The following is a 23,528-nucleotide window of genomic DNA, read 5'->3' as shown; positions in this document are numbered from 1 at the left end:
CCGTGTTATAGATCACCAGACATCCCTGGAAAAAATGTATGTAAATATAATCTGTATTTGAACAAAATTTATGGCGACACTTTCGTCGCCACTAATTCATAACATAGTAAATTAATTATTGTTCCTCTCCCATGCGTGTTGTGATTAATCAAAGTCCCGATAAAACGAGATTGGAGCTTGGTACAAATGTTTGCTATACCGTTCTCTTCCTCCTTGATTAGAATTTACAGTCGCCAATAAAAGTATTGGCATGCCCGAAACTGTAAAAAGTTTAGTCCATTCTATGCCAAATCTTTATTTACTCATACGTGTGCCAATTTCTGTCTCTTGCTAATGTAATTAGCTAAAATATAATTTGCACGATGTTATAACATTGTAGATCCAGTGATTGTTTATAAGCAATTATATAATCAAAAGCTAGGTGTGCCAATACTTTTACCCACGACTGTATCCACATCAGTGTACCTAACCACAATGGATGCATGCTTTCCGACCATAAATATGACTAATTTATTCGTATTTTACTTGTAAAATAAGGTAGCAGTAGCGAACGTTTCTGATATCGATCCATTAACTGAAAAATCGTTCGTTTTTGTCCGCATAATTTGCACAGTCCTGTTCTACAACTGGTTTGCAAATTCTGGTTCAGCGCATGCTTATTCACGCGAGCTGTTAATTCATAATTAGATTCATACAGATTCGTAGATTTAAAGGATTGCCCTGTTTTCTCATAGTGGCAGGTCGTGCCACTATCAAATGGATGAACGCGCCCATTCACGGCGTTCTCATTGGCGACAACCTGTTGCTGCAATGGCGTAATCAAAATTTCGCCGGCGTGACAACAATCTGGTCGAGGACAGAATCGACCCCAACGATAAAAATAGCCTGCAACTGCACATGTAATGATAATGGCATACGGCGAGTAAAATAAATATTCCTACATTAACTCTTTTTGTAACAACATTATACGATTAAACGACGCATTAGCAATGTTTGTTTTCGTTAACAATCTCTTGCGCGTACAGATAATCTGTAAAATAATTATTTTTAATATCGCGTTACTCGCGATGAGTAGATGATACAAATTGTACGAAGGAACTTCATTGGGAGTAGACTATGGGTGCATTTACGCCACTGGATATCAGTGGATGCTGCAACGGGAGCAAAGATGCTGGTTTCACTAGCTATTTACGACTTATATTTAAGTTATGGTTCGAAAGTCATTCGATAATACACGTTTCCCTGGGTTCGTCGTGTCTTTATTTGGAAACGTCGATTCTTGAATAAAGTGTTGCATATTTTCCGAAACTTTGGGTCGATCAAAAACTAGGGTCGATAATAGTGGGAATTTGACCCATTATCGAGCAGGTACATATTAGTTTTCCTAGATGTACTCTATTTTACTCGATCCCTTTCCAGTTTAAGTAATTTCAATCATTTTCGAAGCTTGGTGTTTCACCATGTATCTCAGAGATTGTTAAGAGCCTTTTCCCGTGTTATTATACAAGTTCTGAGCTTAGAATCCTACCAGAAACGAATAGAATCTTCGTAGTCTCGATAGCTTGAAGCCATTTCGAAGCTGACCGAATTGCTCGGGAATCGTGAGAAAGGTATCGGACCCTTCGCTAGGTAGAATATCGGCGCGTTTACGCCACTGCAAATCGGTGGATGCTGCGTCAGGAGCAATGGCGGCACTGGCTTACCTGGCCAGTACCTATCCTCCCTCCCCTCCTGTTCGTACCGTGGTCACGTTCCTCAGGGCAACCCGACGAACCTGTTGCCCGTTCTCATCCAGTGTCGTGTCGCTTTCACGGCGGTCGTGCGCGGTTCATCGCGGCTGTTACGCTTCGAAAACCGACCGCTCCAAGGAATTCGTCTAGGAAATTTCGGAGAATCCGGTTCGCCGTCGCGCAGCACCGCGGTCAAACGGTTCTCTTTTCGCGCGCGACGGTTTTCTTACGCGCGACCAGCGTCCGCGATTTCACTTCGCGCCGTGAACCGACTCTCCGTGGCCATGTACGTTGATTTGTGAGCGCCGCGAGTGAGATTATCTGGGAGTTACATCCTCGCTCGACGATTTGTAATCGGTACGTTCGGTAGTTTTGCTTCTGCAGCGGCGATCGCGTTTCGACGAATTTCATACCGTCGACCGTGATCAGTGAATTCGAGGCTGTTTCTATGGAAACGTCGGATATCGTGCCTGCGATTTCAACCACGATACGCCCGTCGTCGAGAAAGATAATCCCGTTTTCGAATAGCGTCCCTCTTTACCTGACGCTCGGATACCAGTTACGACTCGCTGTCACTGCGATCTCTGGAAATGCTTGCCAGTCTTTGTGCGATAGCTCGCGTTCGACCAACGTTAGCATCCGTGAACCGTGTTTCGTGTTCTCCGTTTCCAACAGACTCTACGCTTTGTTTTCGAAGTTGAAATTTCTGCTCCCGTTAATATCGATATACCTGTTTTTATTTTTCGAATGATCACCAGGTATGCTTAGTTAAAGTCAAACACCTCGCGGAGGGCTTCAGCGGTCGCGTTTACGGTGACGCGATCGGTATTTCCATGGGAAACGATTTCTCCCGAGCGACGAACGCAAATCGATCTCCTTGAACATCGGACGATGCTTTACAAGCTGTTGGAAGCAGTAGCTACATTTCATATTTCGCTTTGCCCCGCGATATTTTATCACCGTCAACGAAAAGCCAATAAAAATGCGCTCGTATTTTCGATTCTGAGAATCTTTCGCCTTTCGTTCGCTGATCACGCTACGATACGATATTTTCGCGATTAGGTGCTCTTCGTTCGTCGACCGAGCCGAGTGACGTCCACTTTCACAGGGATTCGTACAGCTGCGAAACATTTGTGAAACTCGCATCGTCGGGAAAGTGACATCGTGATTTCTTCGTGTTCGATTTGTGTCGCGATGCGGTCAATGGAGATTTTGATGCGGACGCGTCTTAAATGATAGATCGATGATCAAACGTGGCGTTCGAGCGGAACGCGTACCGTGGAATTTGTGAGTTTCTTACCGAAAGTAAGAAAGGGAGTCCATTTATGTGCGTGGAGCAAGTGAAGTGAGATAAAATTTGTGAATCACACCGATTGTTTCTTGGACGTCCATTGTTGTGCGTCTCGTCCTACGTGCGACGATATCGAACCACGGTGAGTTCACATATATAGTTCGTTGTCGGCGGGCATGGCAGAACGATAGAAAAATCTATAAATCGAGTCAGTGCCTTGTTTGGTAGAAAAGATGGGCTAAGAAATATAAAGTTCTCGTTCGTCGTTCTTGAATAAACGGACACCCTGTGTTAGCAACTGCGTAAGCGTAGAGTAAACAGTCGCGTTGTTTATTTGGTCGTCCTCGTTCCCCGGAGCGAGTAAAACGCAGAAAAACGCGAAGCTGGTCGAACGTGCCGCGATCAAGGGAAGAAACAACGCGTGACAAAATGTCGAGATATTTAGCAAAGCGTGCGACAGCCTCGTGACTCATAACCTCGAGAGAACCGCTCGGGCAGGTAGGCATTTCAATGGTGGGCGGACTCTCGAATTCTTGTCGTGTCGTTAGCACTCGGTCGCGCCGAGAGAATGATCGTTCGATCGTCGATTAAATAAAGAAATAAACTTCTTTCTGCTACGTCCATTATATCACTACCGCAAAAGGTATTTTCAATCAATTTTACGCGATTAAACGTTAACGTAACCGTCGACTCCGGGTCCGTTTGGACCCACGCAAAGTATTCTGGTCTATAATAAATTTTTTCCCATTTCATTTCGCTGAGTGGTCACGATCCTTACTTTTTCAAATTCTGCTCCCGAAATTTATGACGAAAGCGTTTTTCAATTTATTTTAATTAACTCAGGGTATCGGGGAAGCTTCTTAAAAATTGTATTTGAATGATTTCAATCTTTTAACCCTCCAAGATAAAGAGTAGACAGGGTGTTCGGTCAACACTGGGAAAAATTTTAATGGGAGATTCTACAGGGCAAAATAAGACGAAAATCAAGGACACTAATTTGATGATCGAGGCTTCGTTAAAAAGTTATAGAAACATTTTCGGCCACACAGTATATTTTTGGTAAAGAATTTTTTTCTCGAAAGCGGGTAGGATTTCGGGGGTATGTCTATTCACCAAAAATGATTGCAATTGACCCTCGCGATCGAAAATAATTTTTCCGTGAATGATTTGAAATTTTTTATAAACTTTTTAACGAAGCTTCAATCAAGAAATTGATATTCTTGATTTTCGTTTTAAAATTTTTCCCAGGGGTGGCCAAACACCCTGTGTAGTGTCTAGCCATTGGGAAAAATAGGGTTAATCGTGTGGAGCGTTCGGGGCGGTTGTAACGACCACGGTGCTGTAGATCGGCCATGGTGAAACTAATCCGTGGACTTTTTGTCGCAGGTCCGAGTTTCCGATTACGTATGTATATACGCGTAAAGTGGCGGGAGCGGATAACGAAGAGGACGAGAACGGAGGATGCCGACTGCCGGGAGGCGGACCGACGTAGCAGAAGCTGAGACCGCAGCCAAAGGTGAGTGTCCGCTCTCTTCTCCGAGGAATGTTGCGTCTCTTCTCGCGTTCTTACCGAAGAATGGAGTTTATCGCTTTTGCACGAACCTCCAGCGACCGATTCCTCGATCCTAGCTTTGAATTTTTACTCATTTACGCGGCCCACCGTTTCGTCGATTCCTCTCGACCGTCAACGACACAGACTTTTTTAATATCGTACGCAATATACCGAGTTACGCCATCTTGGTCCCATTTACGCGCCCGTGTCTATGCATTCTCACCGGAAATATGATTTTCTTTTTTACGAGAATCGTACACCGTCACTGAAAAGTTTGTCGCTTGGCGCACCGCGTAGGCTTTTCTAATATTTTCGTAGAATATTCTCGGGGCAATTTTCCTCCCGGATAATGGCTGGGATCGACGACACGCGCGAACGCTCGCAATATCTTCGCTAAGTGCCCGTACAGATGTCCTTTACTGCATTCATTACACCGTGGCCAAGTCGAAACTCGTAAAGTACACGGTGTCTCGCGCGGAATGCATTACCAGCGATTTCGAATGCTCGTAGGGTGTGCCTTCCGCGTGTTTGGTCGACCGCAAGATTAACGAAAGCATCCGTGGCCAGGTCTTTCGTTGACGTCCATTTGAGTAACGGAGCTTCCCCGGAGGCGATAAGATTGTTACTTTGTGAATACGATAAAACCTCGGTAGATTCGATCTCGATGCTTGGCACTCGGCGAGTCGCTTATTAACGAGAGTCGTGTTTTCCGCTCGAGACAAAAGTAGATCGTTCCTCGAACCAGGTATTCTCAACGGGGGGCGTTCGACCCCCCATCGGGGTCTGTAAAGACACAAAACACATGGAAAGTCACCGCTTCTTGTTATAATAATTTTTACTTCGTCGAGTTTTCGTCGTAAAGAAATATTCAAGATACTCTTTCGAGTGGCAATTTACGTTCAGAAAATTGTGTGCTTCGTTTCAAGAATCGCTTTTCTTCTCAGGGGGGTTCGGTGGAATCCGCGGTTCTTCTTTTCACTCGTGTCTCATTGTTCCGCGAAACCGAGGTCGCGGTAGAGATAAGCCAGGAACAGAAGTCGAGGAATAAGAATCCGTTCTCGCAGACTTTGAAGCGAATTAGCCGCGATAAAGTGCGAGGAGATCGCCGTGAGAACAATGGACGTCAGTTTTTCGTTTTGGAGCGTAAGTCGCCGGACGTTTGGCTCCCGCGGAATCTGTGTTACCGCGGTAGGCGATGATAAAAGTCAGCGAAAAATTCACCAGGAATGTTTTATGTATGAAACTTTGGTAATAACTTGGGTCGTAGTTTCTCTTTAAAAAAGACGGGAATTTGCATAAGTCGTTGCTCGAAATTTCGCGCTTTACGACGCCCCCGTCGTCGCTGCAGCGAACCCGGTGCGAAATTGTACGAAATTAAGGGCGAACTTTCGAAAATGCTCTCCGTCGAAGTTCGCGAGAAGATTTTTTCGCGAATTTTTATTCGAACGTGAGCGCAGTTTCCTTGATTTCTTCGAGGGAAATGGGGTCAGAAATCGTTACGCGAAAATGGACGATAAACGTATGCAGATTAAATATTAATAGTTCGCGGGGGCGAGAACTCGCGGCAAGGAAAAAATGTCACGCGAGGAAGCGTTTTACCGGGGCTTCGTTTTCCGAGTTATAACGAGTTCCTGGAACTATTATTTATTAGATTTATGTCTGTCGCTTCGAAATAAATACACGGAGCAGGGCATGCGATTGGAGTTGCTTCCACGAGTTCGTAAATACGATTTCGACAAATATTTTCGGCGACGAAGAAAACTTTAAATAGTTATTCGATGTCGCTCGAGCTGTGAAATTAATATTTACAGAGTTATCAGCGCCGGTGTATCGAAACTGCGTGCTCCGACGCAACCTTTTCGACGTTTTATCGTACTTTGATTCGAGTGTGCGAGTAATAAAAGAATAAATATAGAATAAACACTGATACCAATTAGTAAACAAAAATCAATCGCAGAATACGTAGCGCCGTGTTCCGGGTGATATTGAAAAAGCAATTGTCCACCGAGCGAACAAATAACAATAACCAGTTTTGATATTTGCGAAGCTACGCCAGCGGGGAGAAAGATCGTCGATCTTGCGCTATGTATCATAATTTTTAATACCTCAAATTACCAAGAAACATTACTTTCGACCAAGCCAATCTTATACGATCTATCGATCAATTAAACAGCGTAATTAAATCCACTTATCGGAACCAGAATTCCGAGTTATCCGAGTGAAAAGTTAGAATCGGTAATCCCGTGGGCTCCTATTATACGAACTGCTTATCGTACGGTGGATTCGCATAAATGGAGTTCCACTGTAATACGCCACCGAAGATAACACCGGTCGCGAAAAAGCGAACGCGTTTGAAGTTGCAGTAAAGGATTACAAAATGGTTTTTTTTTCGCCCTATCGAACCGTACGGGATAACGATCCGTCGCTAAACTCGATCGATCGAGATTACTTCCAATCGAACGGCTCCGGGATTTTGTCCGCGAGATCCTCGAACGGGTTTAACCGGGCAATCGCGCTAGTCGGTTTGACGCTGAGTGTCCTTATCGGTGGACGTTTGTTCTCGTGTTTGCACAAACACACGAACGCAACGCCACGCAATCGCCTTTCGCGCGGCCACGCTCGGCTTGTAACGCGTTCCGACGGACGACCATTTTTACCCGCGACTCGAATTAGAAGCGAGCCGCTCGTGGAATTCCGCGGGGAATGCGATAATGCGACCCGATACCGAGAAATAAAGGTCCACGGTTTACTCGTCTCGTATCGGGAACAATGTCATCGCTCGTCGCGGACCACTTTCGAAGTGGAAGCGTTGGGAAACTGAACCGAGATCGACAGCATCTCGAAGGATACAGCTGGGAGAATCAAAAGAGTCAGTTAGCAATTATATCCTAATTAACGACTGTAAATCCAGCATGAACATGCATGCGTCTTCGAATACTTTCGTCAGAGGCTGTATATTGGTTTTTATATGCTCGTATGACGCAACGTTTACATGCTGCTTTACAACCTTCGAGCTATCTTACCTGCAGCATGAGAAATTAAAGATAGCACACTCGTGGTATCTTTTTGCCCAGGAACGAATATACCGATGACCCGGAGATACCAGGATATTAAATCTCAACGACTCTTGTAAATTGCAATCCGACCTCGCTAGGTTTAATTAGTGGCGCGTCGAGAACGAAACGCGAATAAACCGCTCCAAATGGCAACGTTACAAGATCGACTACTGCTATTTTTCTGCTCACTTTTTTATTCATCCTTGGGGAGCAAGCACAAATTCTTTTACCATAACATAATACAAAAATTCTACAAGTTATTTAACCCTTTGACTACCAAAGGCGCCTATAACAATCTATGGATTTCAAACTAAATCTTCAGGACGATAAAAGTGATAATTTATATTGAAGTTTCGCGTTAGTTGCGGTAAGATTCGCGGTTTCGTCGGACTGTGGGACTTTTTACCTGCGCTGAGAAAGCGGGGACGACCCACTTGCCCGAATCCGTTTGCGTTTCCACGGGTCCCTCGAAAAATTTCAGCAGTTCCCACGAGATTGCCTCGCGGTTTTGTCTAAACAACAGGAAGAACGAGACTCGAACACGCGCGATGAGATCCTTTCTTCGTTGATAGGGGCGCGCCTCGACAATGGCTCATAACGCCGTAAGACTCCGGCGAATTGAACGCGTTTGCTCGCTCGCGGCCAGACAACTCACCGTCTCGTTTCACTTTGATGTTTGTACCCGCGCCGCATTCCTCTCCTGCTCTTTCTCCGTTACCGGCGTGCCCATTTACACGCTTTCTTGTCGAGTTCAGCATCCGAACGCGTCCACGTTGCACTTGAACCGTACCAAACAATCGACGAATGGGCCACTTCTTAAAAAGTGCCATTCTACAAAATTATCCCCATTCTATTGATTTTCCCGCTTGGGAAACTATGAACGTTCGACGGATATGGGTGAGTCCGTCTTTTGGGAAAAATCAATTTCGTTATGGCAGTACGGAGTCTGTACAAGCGTAAGTAGAATGAACGTATTTCGCGGAGAAAGCGAATGGAAGGAACGAACGGGTGTAGCGGACGTGTCGTGGGGGAAAACACGGCCACGCAGAAAAAAATTTGATGGTGAACGCAACGCGGAATGAAACTGCGTGTTCTTTTATTCTCCGCGCGGCGGGGCGTTCTTGAAACTCCGTTATAATTTCAGTCTTCCGCGTGCGCCTCGGGTGCTTTCGAACGGAAACCAGCGAAACTTCGTTCCAATAACGGCCAACGAATTTGAAGAAAATTTGAAGATCTCTGTTAACTTCGTCAGCGAGCCAAGAATCCTATCCGCGACGGGGATCGATGATGGGCGCGAGAAGAGAAACGGGATCGTTTGCACGTGTTTTCGACGACTCGAAAGTTGGAAAAACAAGCGTACGGAACGATGAATTCGAAGCGTACGAATTTCCATTGCCAAGTACGTTCGAATGAGAGCTAGTAGCATCGCGCGGTCCATAGGTTCCTTTATTCTCGATATCTCATCCCTTTTTCGCTTCTTTTTTCTTCGCTGCGTTCGTATTTCCTCTTTCGAAACGACCGCCTTTGTGATCGATAAAAGCTTCGAGGGGTGCACTACTCCGAGCGATAGAAATACTTTTCTGTTTCAAATCGATTCCCTGTTATTTCCAGTAGAATTTACCATTACTCGACAATGGATTTTTTTAGGAATCTTAGTTTTCTTAATTTGAAAGAATGGGGGATGAAAAATGATTTCTGCGAACCATTCACGATCCTATTCTCCTTAATCCTTCGCGCAGTCGAATAAAATAAGGTCCTGGAAGGTTCTTGTTTGGAAAAATGGAAACATCCCCGACGGAAAGGGCGTATTCGGGTGGGAACGCGGCTTTAAGTTGAAAGTTACGAGGGAGCTGGTCGAACGTTGCGTGCATAGGGTATGCGCCGACGGCAGAGCGCGGTAGACCGAGCAGCGGCGTATCGACTTCCGGTTTTCGGGACAGGCTTAAATGACGCGTGCAGAACTGGAGGACGGAGGACGATAAAATCGAGCCAGAGAGAACACCACCGACGGAAGAAAAGGGGTCCTCGGAGCACTCGGACCGATTGATTTTTCGCTGGCTGGATCGTCGATCGGACGTGACCGTGCTTCGTGGCGATCCCTCTTCCACGACGGTGTGTTTTTTTCTTTTCTCGCCACCGTGGAAGAATCTTCTTGCCTTGAAATTGCCGCGGTGTCTTCGGCGGCAGGCTACACGCTCGATTAACGCGGCACGCGAAACAATCGCGTCTCAGGTGAGCGCAAAAGTACCGCGAGTACTCGAGGATCGAGGACAGGTGGTCGATCGTTAAAAGATAAAAGGCAACGAGCGTGTAAAACGTCGTGGAAGGACGCGTTCTCGCGGTACTGGTCTCTCTGACATTTCGATTCCGTCTTTCTGAGCCCAAAATGGCGCGAGTGTTGCTCGTTTTCTGTCGAAAATGTAGAATCGAGACGGGGTAAACGCAGTAACGGAAAACCGATAACCCTATGGAAATGGAATCGCGACGTCGGGATTCGGAATCATAGTATGTCGACGTGACGTTGAACGATGACATCGGAAGATTTAATGTCCTTTAAATTCGTAACCTTAGTAGCCCGAAGATAGCGATCGATATCCATCGTGATCCATCATTCATGCTGAAGAAGTTTTCCAAATATTCGGAACATAAGCGATATTTATATTCGGGGAGAACTCGAGTCGCGAAAGGACATAAAATTATCGTGTCAGCGTTTCGTAAATGGTGTCTTCTACGTTCGCAAAGATTCCGGCCACGAACGGTTCCCAGAATGTTCGCTGGCGATCGAGGAAATCGGGGCGAGATCTAGGTTCATGGTTCGCTCGGGGGCAACAACGATTCGCGAGCGTGTTCGGGATCGAAAGTGAGCGTCGACCAAGGGACCAGGACCGTACGAAACGGCTCTGGCTTTCCAACAAATGGACACGCCGATATCCGTGTATTCAATGAGCGAGCCGACGTTCAAAATGGCAACGTTCCCGTAACTCAGCCCGGCCGAGCAATATCGAAGATCTACGGAAGCGTGCAACGACAGCGTGCTTTCGTATTTCATGCCAAACAGGTGGATATTGGCGTCGATGTATCACACGGTCGCCAACCGCGGCTAGGCGGTCAAAATCGAAAAATTTGTCTTTCGTCAATAAGTCTCGTCTACACGGAAATCGATACATCTTTGCGAGCACTGCGTGTTATTTGCGATCGAACGATAAAGGGTTAGGAAACAAATTTTTCAAAGTGGATTCGGAGCTCCGGGCGATTAAAAATTTATATTGTACCAAACGTTGGCTCGTCCTTTAACGTTGAATTCAATTGCGAGACGCAATTGGAAATTTGCACCGATCCTTTCGCGATTTCTCGCAACAAAGGGCCTGCTAACGAAAACGACGGCGAACGACTGGGCTCGGCCCGTAGGATTTAAGACGCCGGTTTTCGCGCGGCAAGTTTCTCGCGGCGGCTCGTCGTTCGCAGCTAAATTACAGCAACGAAATTATTGCTGCACAAACGGGGACGACGAGGACGGGGGTAACGGGTCGACGACAAACAATTACTCCGCCCCCGGTCGGGGTTCGTTTCGTCGCTTTCCAGCGTTCTCGTACAGATATTAGAAAAGCTGCGAGGACGTTGAGCTCGCTGCTCTCGAGAGAGGCAATTGAAAAGCGCGCGACGTCGAGAATCCCGCGGGGAAATGTAGAAACGACGTAACACGATGCCAAGGAATTAAAATTCCTTCCTCCGCGACCGTTTAATCATTTTCGTTGATCCTCGTCACCGGGATGCTTGCTTTTTGTTACCATATTCGCCTGGCAATCTCGGATAAAATATATATTTCAAGCACAATGATCCGAGCACACGAGCTGAACAAATGCGATCGAAAAAGGAAGCAGCTGACAACGAAACGAAATCTTTGGCATAATTGAAACCTGTTCCACTGAAAAACATTTATCCGAACCTTTCGTTGGAACCGTTGAGTGAATTCGAAGGAAGAAAACATACGATGCGAGTAGTTTGCGGTAAACGAAAGGGTGAATTTCCGCGCGAGTACGTGTATGGCTTCCAATAGGGGTGGAATTCCCTTGCACCTTCGCAGCTTGTTTTTTCCCGGCTCGGGTGCTCGAGGCTCGCTTGTAAAGTTGGACCAATACCGTTAAAAGTCCGGCTAAGCTCTCGCCGGATGTACCGGTCAGCTGTAACCATGAAAACGAAATACAGCAGTGCTTCGTTAAAACGTTCAATCTCAGGTCCGCTCGGAGGGTTTCAAACGAGAGACGGTGGCACATTTGTTCCTGGAATCGACTTTTTCGCGTCGATCCGAGGCTGGCATGTACGTCGAGAAGATTGAACGGGGATAGAAAGCAACGCGAGTAGCCTAAGCCCCGAGGACAAACGCTGACTCAAACTAAAAACTTTTATATTTCTCGAAATAGAGCTTAAACTGGTCTGAAAATATCGAGCAGATCTTACTGTCAATATTACAGGAAAGTCAGCACTTAATTTCTCTTTGTCGTTAATTTGTTGGGAACCGATAAACGATTTTAGAGAGTTTTAACGAAGGAGCGTACGTGTCAAGTCTGATTTTCGCATCGACGAACCTTATTCTCTAGTCTTTTGTTTCTCTGCGAGCTTGCGCGACTCTTGGGTTCCACTGTAATTCCTCGGAAAACGCTTCCCAATTTTCAACAGGGCCACGGGCAACGAATGCACGGTTAAATAATTCAAGCATCTCGTGCAGCTTAGGATATTGGCCGGGACAGTCGGTGGGGCTTCGCCCGACAATGAGACTCGGTTTACTGCAACGAAATATGGGAACGCCTTACGTGGAATCGTGCCCCTCCGTTTTGTGGCTAAAAATGCTCCCGTACAACCCTAAACTCGGTTGCCTTCGTAAACTAAACTATTCAAGCGCCGGTCACCAGTGACCCCCATGCCAGTCGTCTTAAAATATCAACAATTTCCATTTCACTTCAAGAAGAAATTCCGTGATATGGTTAAAAAACAATCGGATTTTCGAAATCAGCTGTTAACTTTCACATTGACCGTTCGAACGTGTTCGAACGAAATCCGTTTTTAACTTCCATCCGAGTCGTAACGGAAAAAATTCGCGCGCCTCGGTGAAAAAAAAACGACACTTTTTCACGCGCGTCAACCTAATATTTCATTCTCGTTTAACCGGAAGGTAGATTTGCAGAATTTCCGACGTACGCGCGAAAATATTGCGAATTTGCTCCGAAACGGAGATTCGATTCTGGCCCCGGAGAGCGTGTTTTATTTTCTCGCGATGGCTCGATATTGCGCCAGAGGCGAGCTTTTATTCGCGCAGATGGAAGGAGCAAAAAAGTGTAAAAAAATATAAAAAAGAGAAAAACCGTTTCCGGATCGCCGAGGCGTGAGATCGTCGCGCTTCTGGCGAACACGTGTCTTCCCCGCGAGTGCGTGCGAATGCACCTTTCGCGATTTCCAGCTTTCCTCTTTTTCTTTCCAAATTCGTTCGTACGCTCGAAATTTGCCCTGGTCCCGGGAAACTCCCGGTTTGGAAAAAACTTTGACATAATATCCACGTTATTAGGGCGATTGTGCGTTTCTTTGTAAATCGATTTCACATCGATCGTCGGAAGTGTGCTGAAAAATGCAAAATTCCACGCGCACGCGCCCAGTTATTTGCAATAATCGAGCTCCCACGGTACAGAATCTTTGCAATTTAATCGAAGCTTTCGGCGGAACTTGCGTCGATGCAGTCGAAACGTCGGTGCAATTATGAGCAATAGTTATCTAACGTCGACTGCCTCTCGGAGAGCGTGCATTCCTTTCCCGAATTTTCCGAATTTCCACCGCGTTCCCGGACGTCTGCCTTTTGGACCGCGCTGTTTTATTAACGAACACGATAGCTAGACGAGGAGGAATGTAAAATTCAAACGGTAAAACATCGCGAGAATTCGGACCACCGGTTCGAAATTTATGTATGCTACGGAACGTGAACTTCAACGAGGCTTTACGTATCCGGAACGACAAATTTGTTCTCCGCAAATTTTGTTCAACCACGGGTTCCAGGCAGACGTCTTCGCCCCGCGATGTATTCTACTAACAAGTGTACAGGATGCATCGCGGATCAAAGTTTATTTTATGTACTCTTTGGCGCGATGAACTTTGAAAAATGGTCCTTCGATCGTTTTGGTTCCGATTTCAGGGACACCCCGTGTAGAAAAAAAGAAATTCTAATTGCCCGTCACGTCGATAACGATTGGATACGGTTAATTTTGGACTCGATTTAATTTCGCTTCTGAAGCACTCGCGAAAATCGTATCGAGCAACCGTAGGCTGGGATCGCGTTTCGATGATGCGAAAACTAATTTTAACGCCTTTCGAACGCCTCCCCCTGGTACGTTCATTATGACGAGCAGGGGTACTCGCATGATCGCACTAAACGTCGGCCCAATATTTGCGGGAATCGTTCAAACGTCCGCGTCAACGACACGCTCGAACTATCCTACGTGGAATTTTTCATTTCGGACGTCGTCGATATAATCGAACGGTCTTGTGATTTTACTCACATACTAACAAAGGATACTACCAACTCTCCTTATTGATAGCTTACAAGAACAACGCGGAGACCCTGTTACAACGGAAACAAAGTTACAGGACAACAATTATTTTCTCGATTAAAATTTACTGGCGAGTAACGATTACGAGCGATTTTCACGCACGCCCGGAACATCCCTCGGCTATTATATTTTTTAATTTCATCGACGCGCACAATGGCCGTCGTTATGGAATTCCAATATATCCGGGCGTCGATCGTCTCGTTTCTCGTGTAACGTGTTCGAATGGAATTGCTTCTAGCTAATTGATCACGCTGCAATTAAAATGATACTGCTGTCGCGTCGACTCGTCACAAGGGGGAGAGGGGGGCTAATGAAAAATTCTGTCCTAAATGCGAGCGTCACGGATTTAGACGCGATCGACGGGAATTCGTTCCCATCGCGTTCACGTTCCCGAATATTCATCGAACGCGGAAGACACTGGCCGTGAAAGCAGACAAATTGTAATCGAGTAACCTGCGAATGAAATTTTATTCTCGTTTAAAAAATTCTTCGAATCGCGTTAATATTTTGTAGAAAACGGAGGTTGAAAAGGTGGGTATCGCGGTTAGGAGACGAGTTCTCTTCTGCTTCTTATATCGCGCCTAACGGATTAACTATGGTACGGTCGCGGCGGATCGGCCACAGAAAAGGTATTCGCGTTGAGTTATGATCGGTTGCTACGCCATTGGCGAACATATGCGATCGCATCCGCATAAGAACGTTCATCAGCGGCGCATACTCGCCGAGTGCGTTCTCCCGACACATGCACTTCTGTAGTCTGTCGGCCAGCCAGATCAACAACCGGACGTTCCTCGGGACTTCAGCTTCTTTTGCGTTTCGTCTCTCCGGCTGGCGGCCCGATAACGACGGGGAATAATATTTCTACACGGTGTCCCGTAATTGTAATTAACGCGGCAAAACGGAATGCTCCGAAACAGAAAAGCACTAATTTTCTTTTCAACGTGAAGGAAACAAATTTTCCTTTATTAGTTTCACCGAGTCAATAAGAATTTTTTGTACAAACACAGAGCGTACAGAAATTTTTAAGTGACATCGTGTCTCTAGGAAACTATTCGAGTCAAACATGAACAGTTATCGTCGCCTCTCACTCGCCATTCGAGTGCAAAAGGTTAATATATTCCGTGTATTCTCGGCTTTGCAAGCGCACTTTACTCTTACGAAATTCGGTGCCAATGTTGGACGTTCGAAAACAACCAGAGAACCCTGTACGAAATAAAAATGGTAAATTCTTTCGAATGCTACGAGAAGATTATACAAAGTGTTGGGATCTAGTTAATGGAAGTTAGCACGCCCCGGTGTCGATTCTTTCGTCGGGTTATAATTCGAGCGCAGCTTGTTTTGCAGTTTCTCAATCGTGCAGCCTCAGTTTCTGCTCTTGTTTCGTTGCGCTTAATGCTGTTGCTCGTCAAAGAACCGGAGTTCCTTCGCCGGGACCTGGAATTCTTATTTCCACGGTGTTTTCGTGCCACTGCCTAATGCGCAAAGAAGTTGCCAGTGCAGCCTTCTGGGAAACACTTACCAGCTTTACTCTAACACGGCCGGCGAGCTCAGTAAAAGTACAAAAGGGCTGGTCATTGCGCGAAATTATCTCGTTTAAAGGGGAACTAGTCGATCCTGTTGCGTTTCGTGGAACGAAGGGGTAATCGACATCGATCGCCTAGCAATGATCAAGCTTGCAGTCGCGAATCGAAATAGACGCTACGTTTTTATCCACAGTTTGTTACTTGCGGTTTTTCACCAGCCACTCTCGACGGAAGCCATTTTGCTTACCAGTGAATCATACGGCGTATCATTTTAATTTCGTTCTCACGTCTCGTTAAAAACATTTCGTTACTTAATTCCCGACTCTCTAAAATTCCGAGAGTCTCGTACAAATTAGGGAGATCTATGAACGAAGTTTGCCACAACCCGCGATCCACTCTTAGTCTCGCGCGGAATTCTGGACCACGAAGACCGTCGTGTCGTCTTAAATACGACGCTTATTTATAGAACTTTAAATTGTTCCCTTCTGGACCATTCACTGTCACATTCCAAACCATCGTCTTTGCTATGTTACACTGTATCGATTAAATGATGTGTGACACTCTTGTAAGATGTATGTATGTACACTGCTGCAGGCTTCAGATTACTTAAAAAATCTTCACCGTTTTAAAGTCGAGCTACACGAACTGACGTTGACTATTCAGCAGTTTATAGTACCTCCAACCATAATATAAAGGATGCCAAATAATTCCCAAATGACGCCCGCCTCTTTGTAATAGTACAAGTCACCGAAGTTTTCCATAAAAAAAACTTGCAACGATAGTTTCGAAGTTTAATTTGCGATAGAAATTTTCGTGGCGCCTGGCTAGCTTTTTCGCGCGTTACCCCACGGTGCGTTGGTCGCATAAAATCGAGCCGGAGCCGCGTACAAACATCCCTAGGTGACATACGCGCGAACACGTGCGTCTCCTCTACTCCTCGCTCCTCTTCGAGCCCTCTTCCATGTCTTCGTTCCTCGGTTCATTCGGAGCGAAGTTCTCTCGGTCAGTACCGTTTCAAACTGCCGCCGCGAAAGAACCCGACGACTCGCGAATCCGTCGATCGAAATTCGACGGTCGATTTTCTGTGTGCTCCGGCAAAAGATTCGCGATCCAACGAAGAGAAATCGTTTCTACCTCGTCGATGAAAATTTAACAATTTCGTTGACCGGTGTTCTCGTAAATATTTTACGCTCGCGCGTTAACAACGCCAAGGATCTCCACGCATTTTTCCATTTCCTTTCGCGATTCGTTTATTGCCGAAAACTGGATTCGTCGTAGAATGGTCGAGAGTCCGAGTTCCAAAAGGATCATCGAATAGGAGCAATTTCTCGTGGAATAACCCGTACCCGATTTATCCTGTCTTTTATCGAGCGTTAAATTCGATCGACGACGGTTCGGGCGGGCAGAAAAATCGAAAGAATGGACGCGCGGTGGTACGGAAAGAGCATCGTAAACCGTTAGAGGCTCGTACGCGATGTAGAATCAGCGTAGCGGGCGCGGCTTGAATATTAAGACTCTTCGAACAATTATCGAAGGTGCCGGTCCGGTCGGGCGACGAGGCACGAGAACAACGGGGGGACAAGGATGGGAAACGAATAAAAAGCTTGTACCGCGAACGACGTTTTCTATGCATATACGTGCCTGAAATGCACGACGAGCAATCGGCGGCGCAACCGGTTCGCCAGCAGCATTGTTTCGCGTTCTGTCCAGTTACAACCTTCGTCCCTGGCTTCTCGTGTTTCTCGAATTTCAATAATAATAACGATAATAATACTTCTTTGGTTAACGGGTTGATCACCCTTTGTGTTTTGGGTATTCTAGTCTAACTTGCGTCGTATACGTTTTTATACGTTCACGAAGAGACCCCATCGAATACGTAAAAAATCCCATAGATTTCTCGATGACACAGAGCTATTAAACGCAAGATCTTTCGAGCGAACGCTCTACGATCGCCGTGCAATCGAAATCCTCGCCTCTTCCGAATAATTGTCCAATTAAATCCGAAAATCTCGAACCGTTTCCCGAAATTCCAGAGAAGCGCGGACGGTATTTACGAATCCGGTCGCGAGGGACGTGTCAAGGAACCCGGAAGCCGTCGTGTCCGCGTTGCAATTCGCAGCTGTTCGCGCGAAACGCGTTCAAACGACGCCGTGGAGACGAGAGATTCCTCGAAGCTCGAAAGAAGACGCCCGACGCCACGATCCGCGAATCGATACGCGAGCTCGACCGGGTTTCGCGTTTGCACCGCGTTTTCGGGGATCCTCGAGGCCGTGTAAAGTTCGTCGAACCGTATTCCATCGCAGTTCAACGCGCTCGAAAGAACGCTCCAGTTTTTCCGCGTCCCGGGAACGCGATGTCCAACTGCTGCGGCTGCATCCGTCGCTGCAACGCGGACACTTATCAGCCGCTGAGCTCGCAAATCTCCCGTGGCAGCGTCAAGCTCTCCAAGGATGCCAGAGAAGCTCTCAGAAGCCCGAGGAATCAGCGACGAAAGCTCAGCGTTCGGTACGACGCCGTCAGGCCCGCCGGATCAGCAAGGTCAGCGACAAATATCGCGTCAACCATAATTATACGGTTCTAATTGGGCCGAGACGTAACGCGAAATTGCGTGAAAAGTGTTGGTTTCGTTCGAGTAAAACGCGACACTGAAACCGGGACCGCGAATGAAGACGGATCTCGTTGACTTGACAACGATTTTAGACTACGACAGCGAAAATAACCCCCGGGGGAGATGTTCCTCGCGTCGACTGAAGTCTGGCAGGTCTCCCGGACTCGTCCCTTTGTGACTCGGATGACGACGAGAGGGCTAGTTACTCCGAATCCAATACTCCCTCGATAGCGGCGCGTTGGGGGGTAGCTCATAATCATGATCTTCGGATCAAAGAGGCGCGAGACTGGGCGTTACGGAGCAGAAACACGATCGAAACGTCATATTACTTCGAATTCGAGTGCCCCGTAGATCGGTGTCTACCTTCTTTCGTTCGATAACACCCTTCGATTTTATTCGTCTCCGGAATTTCTACTTCTTGTTTGAATTTTAATCTCAGCGAGACGGTATATTATTGTAGTTTTCAAGCGATATAGTTTAATTACATTCCCTTTTTCTTTTTCTGTTGCAGGTGAGTCGTTATTGGTTTTTTTCTGATACGAGGAACAAGGTAAACATATGTGCAGTTTGCTAGTTTTCCCAATTTGTGCTGGATTTGTTATTTCTAACGTAAAAAGGGATTTTACTATGTTCGAAAGTACATAATTTAGAACTTAACTCCGTTTTGGTTCCGTGTAGACGTTATTTTACGGACGTTTGAATTTACCGGACACTCCGAACTCTGTCTCTTAATTTAATATTCTATGCAAACGTTGTGTGGCCATGCCAAAGGACATACACTATTCGTACAGTAAACTTTTGACCGTATGAATGTGGCATGCATATACCGCAGTATGCCCACGCTATTACCAATAATATTTCATTTTTATTCTTGGGACAATTTTACAAAATACCAAAATCAAAGTTTACGTAAAAACTCGTAGCATCTGGTGCCATTACGTCACGACGCTTCCATCTCGATCATTTCCAGGTAATTTAATCTCACGACACCGGGCGACATCGGGTTACGACAACGCCAATTATTAGTTTTCGCGTCGACCAAATTGTGACATCCCACGCGTCGTGACAGTAAAAAGTTTTCCAATAAAAAACTATGGGAAACTAATGCTCGACGAGGTCTTTCCTCCCCTCTGGTCCACGACTGTCCATAACTCGGTCCCCGTAGGGTTTAGAAAAATTCTTAATAAAGGCCTTCGCGATCCGTAAAAGGCTTTGCTTAAAAAAAGAGCAAAATTGGTCGGTTTCGCGTCTCCTGACCCCCAATATTTCACAAACAGGCAATATGTTCGAAATTGCACGCAACCCCCAGTGGCTTGGACGATCATTCATCGACCGCCACTGCCAGAGTAACAGTTATAGTAGAACCACGAGCGGGAGGGTGCGCGAGGGGTTGCAGTCACGTGACCCGGGGACCACTGGAGGGGATGGACTCGTGATTTTTCCACGGTCTTGCGGAAGTGGCAGTCAGTTCCGCAGGAACTCCCGCGTGTTTCGGACGTTCACGAGTATCTACGTCTCTCTCCGTCTCTCTCTCTCTCTTTCTCTCTCCTTCTCTGTACGGTTCCTTCCTGCGTGCGTGACCAATCGCAATCCCGTGTCTATCGGTAATTTCGCATCGTTCGTTTCCGTTTATCGTCGTGTTTTATTGCCCCTAAAAGGCCACGAACTCCGCGAGATCGGAATCTCTCTTGCTTCTTGCTTTTCACACGATTTAAATAGTTGGCAATGGCCTGCGGTCGGAATCAAATAACACGGGTCGCAAAAATGAAACGAAGAATTGTGATTTTTGTTATGTTTCGAGCATAGATGTTGATTCGTATAGGAAATCTAGTTTAGTTCGTGTGCAAGACGATTGGATTTGACTCGTTGATGGAAATCACGCGAATACGTCACAGTTTGGATATACGGCGTCGAAAGTTTCTACATTTCGGCATCGTAGGGCGACAGAGATTGCGTGAAGATGATTGCAGTGTCTATGTTTCTTTATTATCGCCTGTTGTAGCCTCGTTATTATGGTCTTCGTGCGATTCTTCGAACGCGATGGCGCGAAAAACCATGGTATTCTGACAGGAATCGAATTACTCGCGCCAAAAATCACGCGCTCGACGTTGCAATTCGTTTTCGCGTGTCGCGTATCTCGCTATTTGGATTTCCTCTTTCTCCGTTCCCCAGAGCCCAGGGCTGCGTCGTGTAAATAACGCGTCGTGTCACCGACGGAATAAGTAAAATTTTCACCAGGCCGGGAACACTTCGATCAGAGTCGGGGACTAATCGATTAGAATTGCAATCGGTTACTTAATCGATTTCCGTAACGATACGTTTCAATAAAATTTTACAACATTGCGTTTTATCGTGTACCTTTAAAATAACATTTATTTCCGTTTCTTTGTCTATATTATTTCTCTCAATATCGTTCCACGGTGCGGAGTCAGCTTACTTTCCACGGGAAATTCTTCGCTGGATCGAGCAAAAATATTCAGACATCTTTCCCAGCGAGGTTGAATTTCAATTCGTCTAAGAAGTTTAACTTTCCCGTTTCTTCGGTCAGCATATTCCCGATCCAATTGCAACGGAAACCTTCTACATTCCGTTTGTTAAAAGTAGCTCTTCCCTAGATTTTCTGGCGTTTAGATCCACTCGAACGAGCTCATTCCTTCCAGTTCGACCGAGTATCGCGTACACGAAAGTTCCTCCTACTCGTATTTTATCTCCGGCGAAGTAGAACGTTTAATTCTTAAATAAACTCGCTTGAAAACCCGACCGTTTATAACAGTAAGCGACTTCTTTGGCTCTATCAAATTTCACGTTCCTTTTCAACGATTTCGATACGCTTTATACGTTTGATCGAACCATCTCGATTCGTACAGCGTGAATTCATTACATTTGCCCATTTTGCAATATCCAACCCTCTGGAGTTTACCGAATTACACGATATTGAATACGTATGCAATTTTTACCAAGTATATGTAATAGTGCAGTTTCGGTGCATCAAACGGTAATAGGCCCTTGAATATCGGGTAACAATCGGACAATATACAGGGTTCCTAATCCAGACACGTTACACGTATTCCGAAATTCGAATTTTCTGTTAACCAAAGGTAACGTATTACTCGAGCGATTTAATTTCAACGAGACAGAATTCAATAACTCGGTGCAAGGAGTTCCTTTTCGAATGGTCTGCTCCTTTGAATTTCAGAACGCACTCAAAGCGAACGTAAACCGTGGCCGCCCAAGTTTAACAGTCGCGAGAACTCATTGAAGAGGATAAAATTCGCACGGTTCTTTGTGCCACGATACGTGTTGTGTCCTCACGGTGTCTAGCTTTGGTTAAATTATTCATACACGCGTTTCCCTGGTCCGGAAATAAAGCTGCAAAAGGAAAAATTTACATATTTTTGACGCAATGGTAATCTAAGCGTACGAACAAAAATTATGTTAATTCACATTTGGAAGCCAGGCAGGCGTATTTGTATCGTTGAAAGTTTAAATGGTTCGTTTGGCCGTTCTAAATCGCCTTTTCCGGCGGCCCTCCTTCTCGCCAGTGTCGCATACTTCGGTATGCAAATTGTTCGCGGCGTATCGTCGAATGGCGAAATAATTTCGCGGTGATTGCGGTCGGTCACGTTTGTTTATGCGACCCCATAAATATTCAGCGACGCGGAGCCACGCTCGAGGCATCCTTTTTTCTCACCCCGGGTTTGTCTTTTATTCTTTTTTTTTTTTTACACGTTTGCCTGCGAACAGAAATCCCGTTAGGGAAATTCTCCAAGACCTTTCGATCGCTGCTAACGAGCGACGGCCATTCGCGTTCCCCGAGAGTCGTCGAGCGCCGAGTGAAAGTGAAAAAGGTGTGTGCCCCGCGATCGTTTACACGCGATCGTTTCGTTTAATTCGATTAATTGCCAGAACGGATCGATCATTCGATCTGCGTCCACCCTGTACGCTGGATACCACATTCAGGTGAGAATCGGCCCAAAAAATTTCGTCGTGTTACCTTGTACGAAATAATTTATTCGATCGATCGTAAACTCGCCCGTCGACGAGAATTTTACTTCGTTAGTTTGTTTGCGTATCGCTCGGGTCATACGTTTAATACGATACGTGGTCGGTCGACCGGAAGCTGCCTAATATAAATGCAGGTTTAACGAATTGTACGATGCACCAGTCGTCCATTGTTATGCTTCGACATGGTCCGGTTGCACAACAGGATCCGTCGAATGATATTTGATACTCCCTGGTTACGCATCTGTATGTATTTCCCGTGATAAATTCGAGCGTGTTATCGATTACATACGCTTTCCACCCATCGAGTCGGACCCGAGCGTAAAAATCATCGAGGTCGACGTGTTTTCGAGCGTCTCGGAGGAAGTTGCAACAGCGAAAGGATACGCGGCGAAACAATTTCCGGAACGTTGAAGTTGCCACGATACGGAACAGCCACGGATGACTGGGCGATTAATCGCGATCGCACAATCGACGAAGAATTTCCTCGGGACACCAGGGCCACGAAGGTATCCCTTTGTTCGTTTTGACGCTTCGGAGCTCGTAGTTGCCGAAACAATGAAGCGAGCCGCGAAATAAGAATGACAATGGCGTCTAATTGGTCGAACAAATTTCGTTCTCGTTGAATATTCACAGGACGCGTCGTTCGTTGTTGCCGGCTTCCACGGCGTTCTTCTCCAGCCTCACAATGGCCGGCTCAAACTTCGTGAATAGACTCCCGGTTACTTTGTTTGCTTTCGAAGATGGCTGCGGAACGTTGCGTCGGTAAATATCGTTAGACGCTTATTCGACGAATCGCGTCGGAATGAAGATGCTATCCGGTGAAACTGTTTGCCTAATAGCGTAATATCGATCCCGGAAAACTGTGGAGGTTTTTATCGCGTGCAACGTTGCAAACCTTCCAGAGAGAGATCCGTCCGGTTTATCGGTTCTTCGATATCTCTTTTGCATAATTTAATTTAATTTATTGTTAGCTCAAGGGTCGTGTTATTATCGTCAAAGAAATTTCGAGGAAATAATTTTTGAGTCGCGCGACATCGTGGTGGAAAAAGAACCGCTCGCGGATAGAAAATTGGAATCGTACGCGGTTTTCTCTTTGGCCCGGTGCGAGGAACCGGGAAGATTCGAAAAAGGCAAAGAATCGTTCCAGTTTCCTCCGCTTTTGAAATAACC

The 23,528-nt window shown here is 46.0% G+C and overlaps 1 protein-coding gene across 1 annotated transcript in view; it reads left to right on the top strand.

Annotated features, from left to right (window-relative positions):
• The first annotated feature begins 18,098 nt into the window (after positions 1–18,098).
• Positions 18,099–23,528, top strand: part of LOC122402469 — a 170,191-nt gene continuing 164,761 nt past the window's right edge. The window contains exon 1 of the mRNA XM_043405282.1: positions 18,099–18,283. Coding sequence (XP_043261217.1) covers positions 18,099–18,283 — 185 coding nt within the window. The remainder of the gene's footprint in view (positions 18,284–23,528) is intronic.

This window comes from Colletes gigas, unplaced genomic scaffold, assembly GCF_013123115.1.
Source record: "Colletes gigas isolate AHSC1104 unplaced genomic scaffold, ASM1312311v1 Colletes_gigas_Sc00036, whole genome shotgun sequence".
In the NCBI taxonomy this organism is placed as follows: Eukaryota; Metazoa; Arthropoda; class Insecta; order Hymenoptera; family Colletidae; genus Colletes; species Colletes gigas.
The sequence above is the reverse complement of the archived record's forward strand: the minus strand, read 5'-3'. Positions and strand labels throughout refer to the sequence as shown.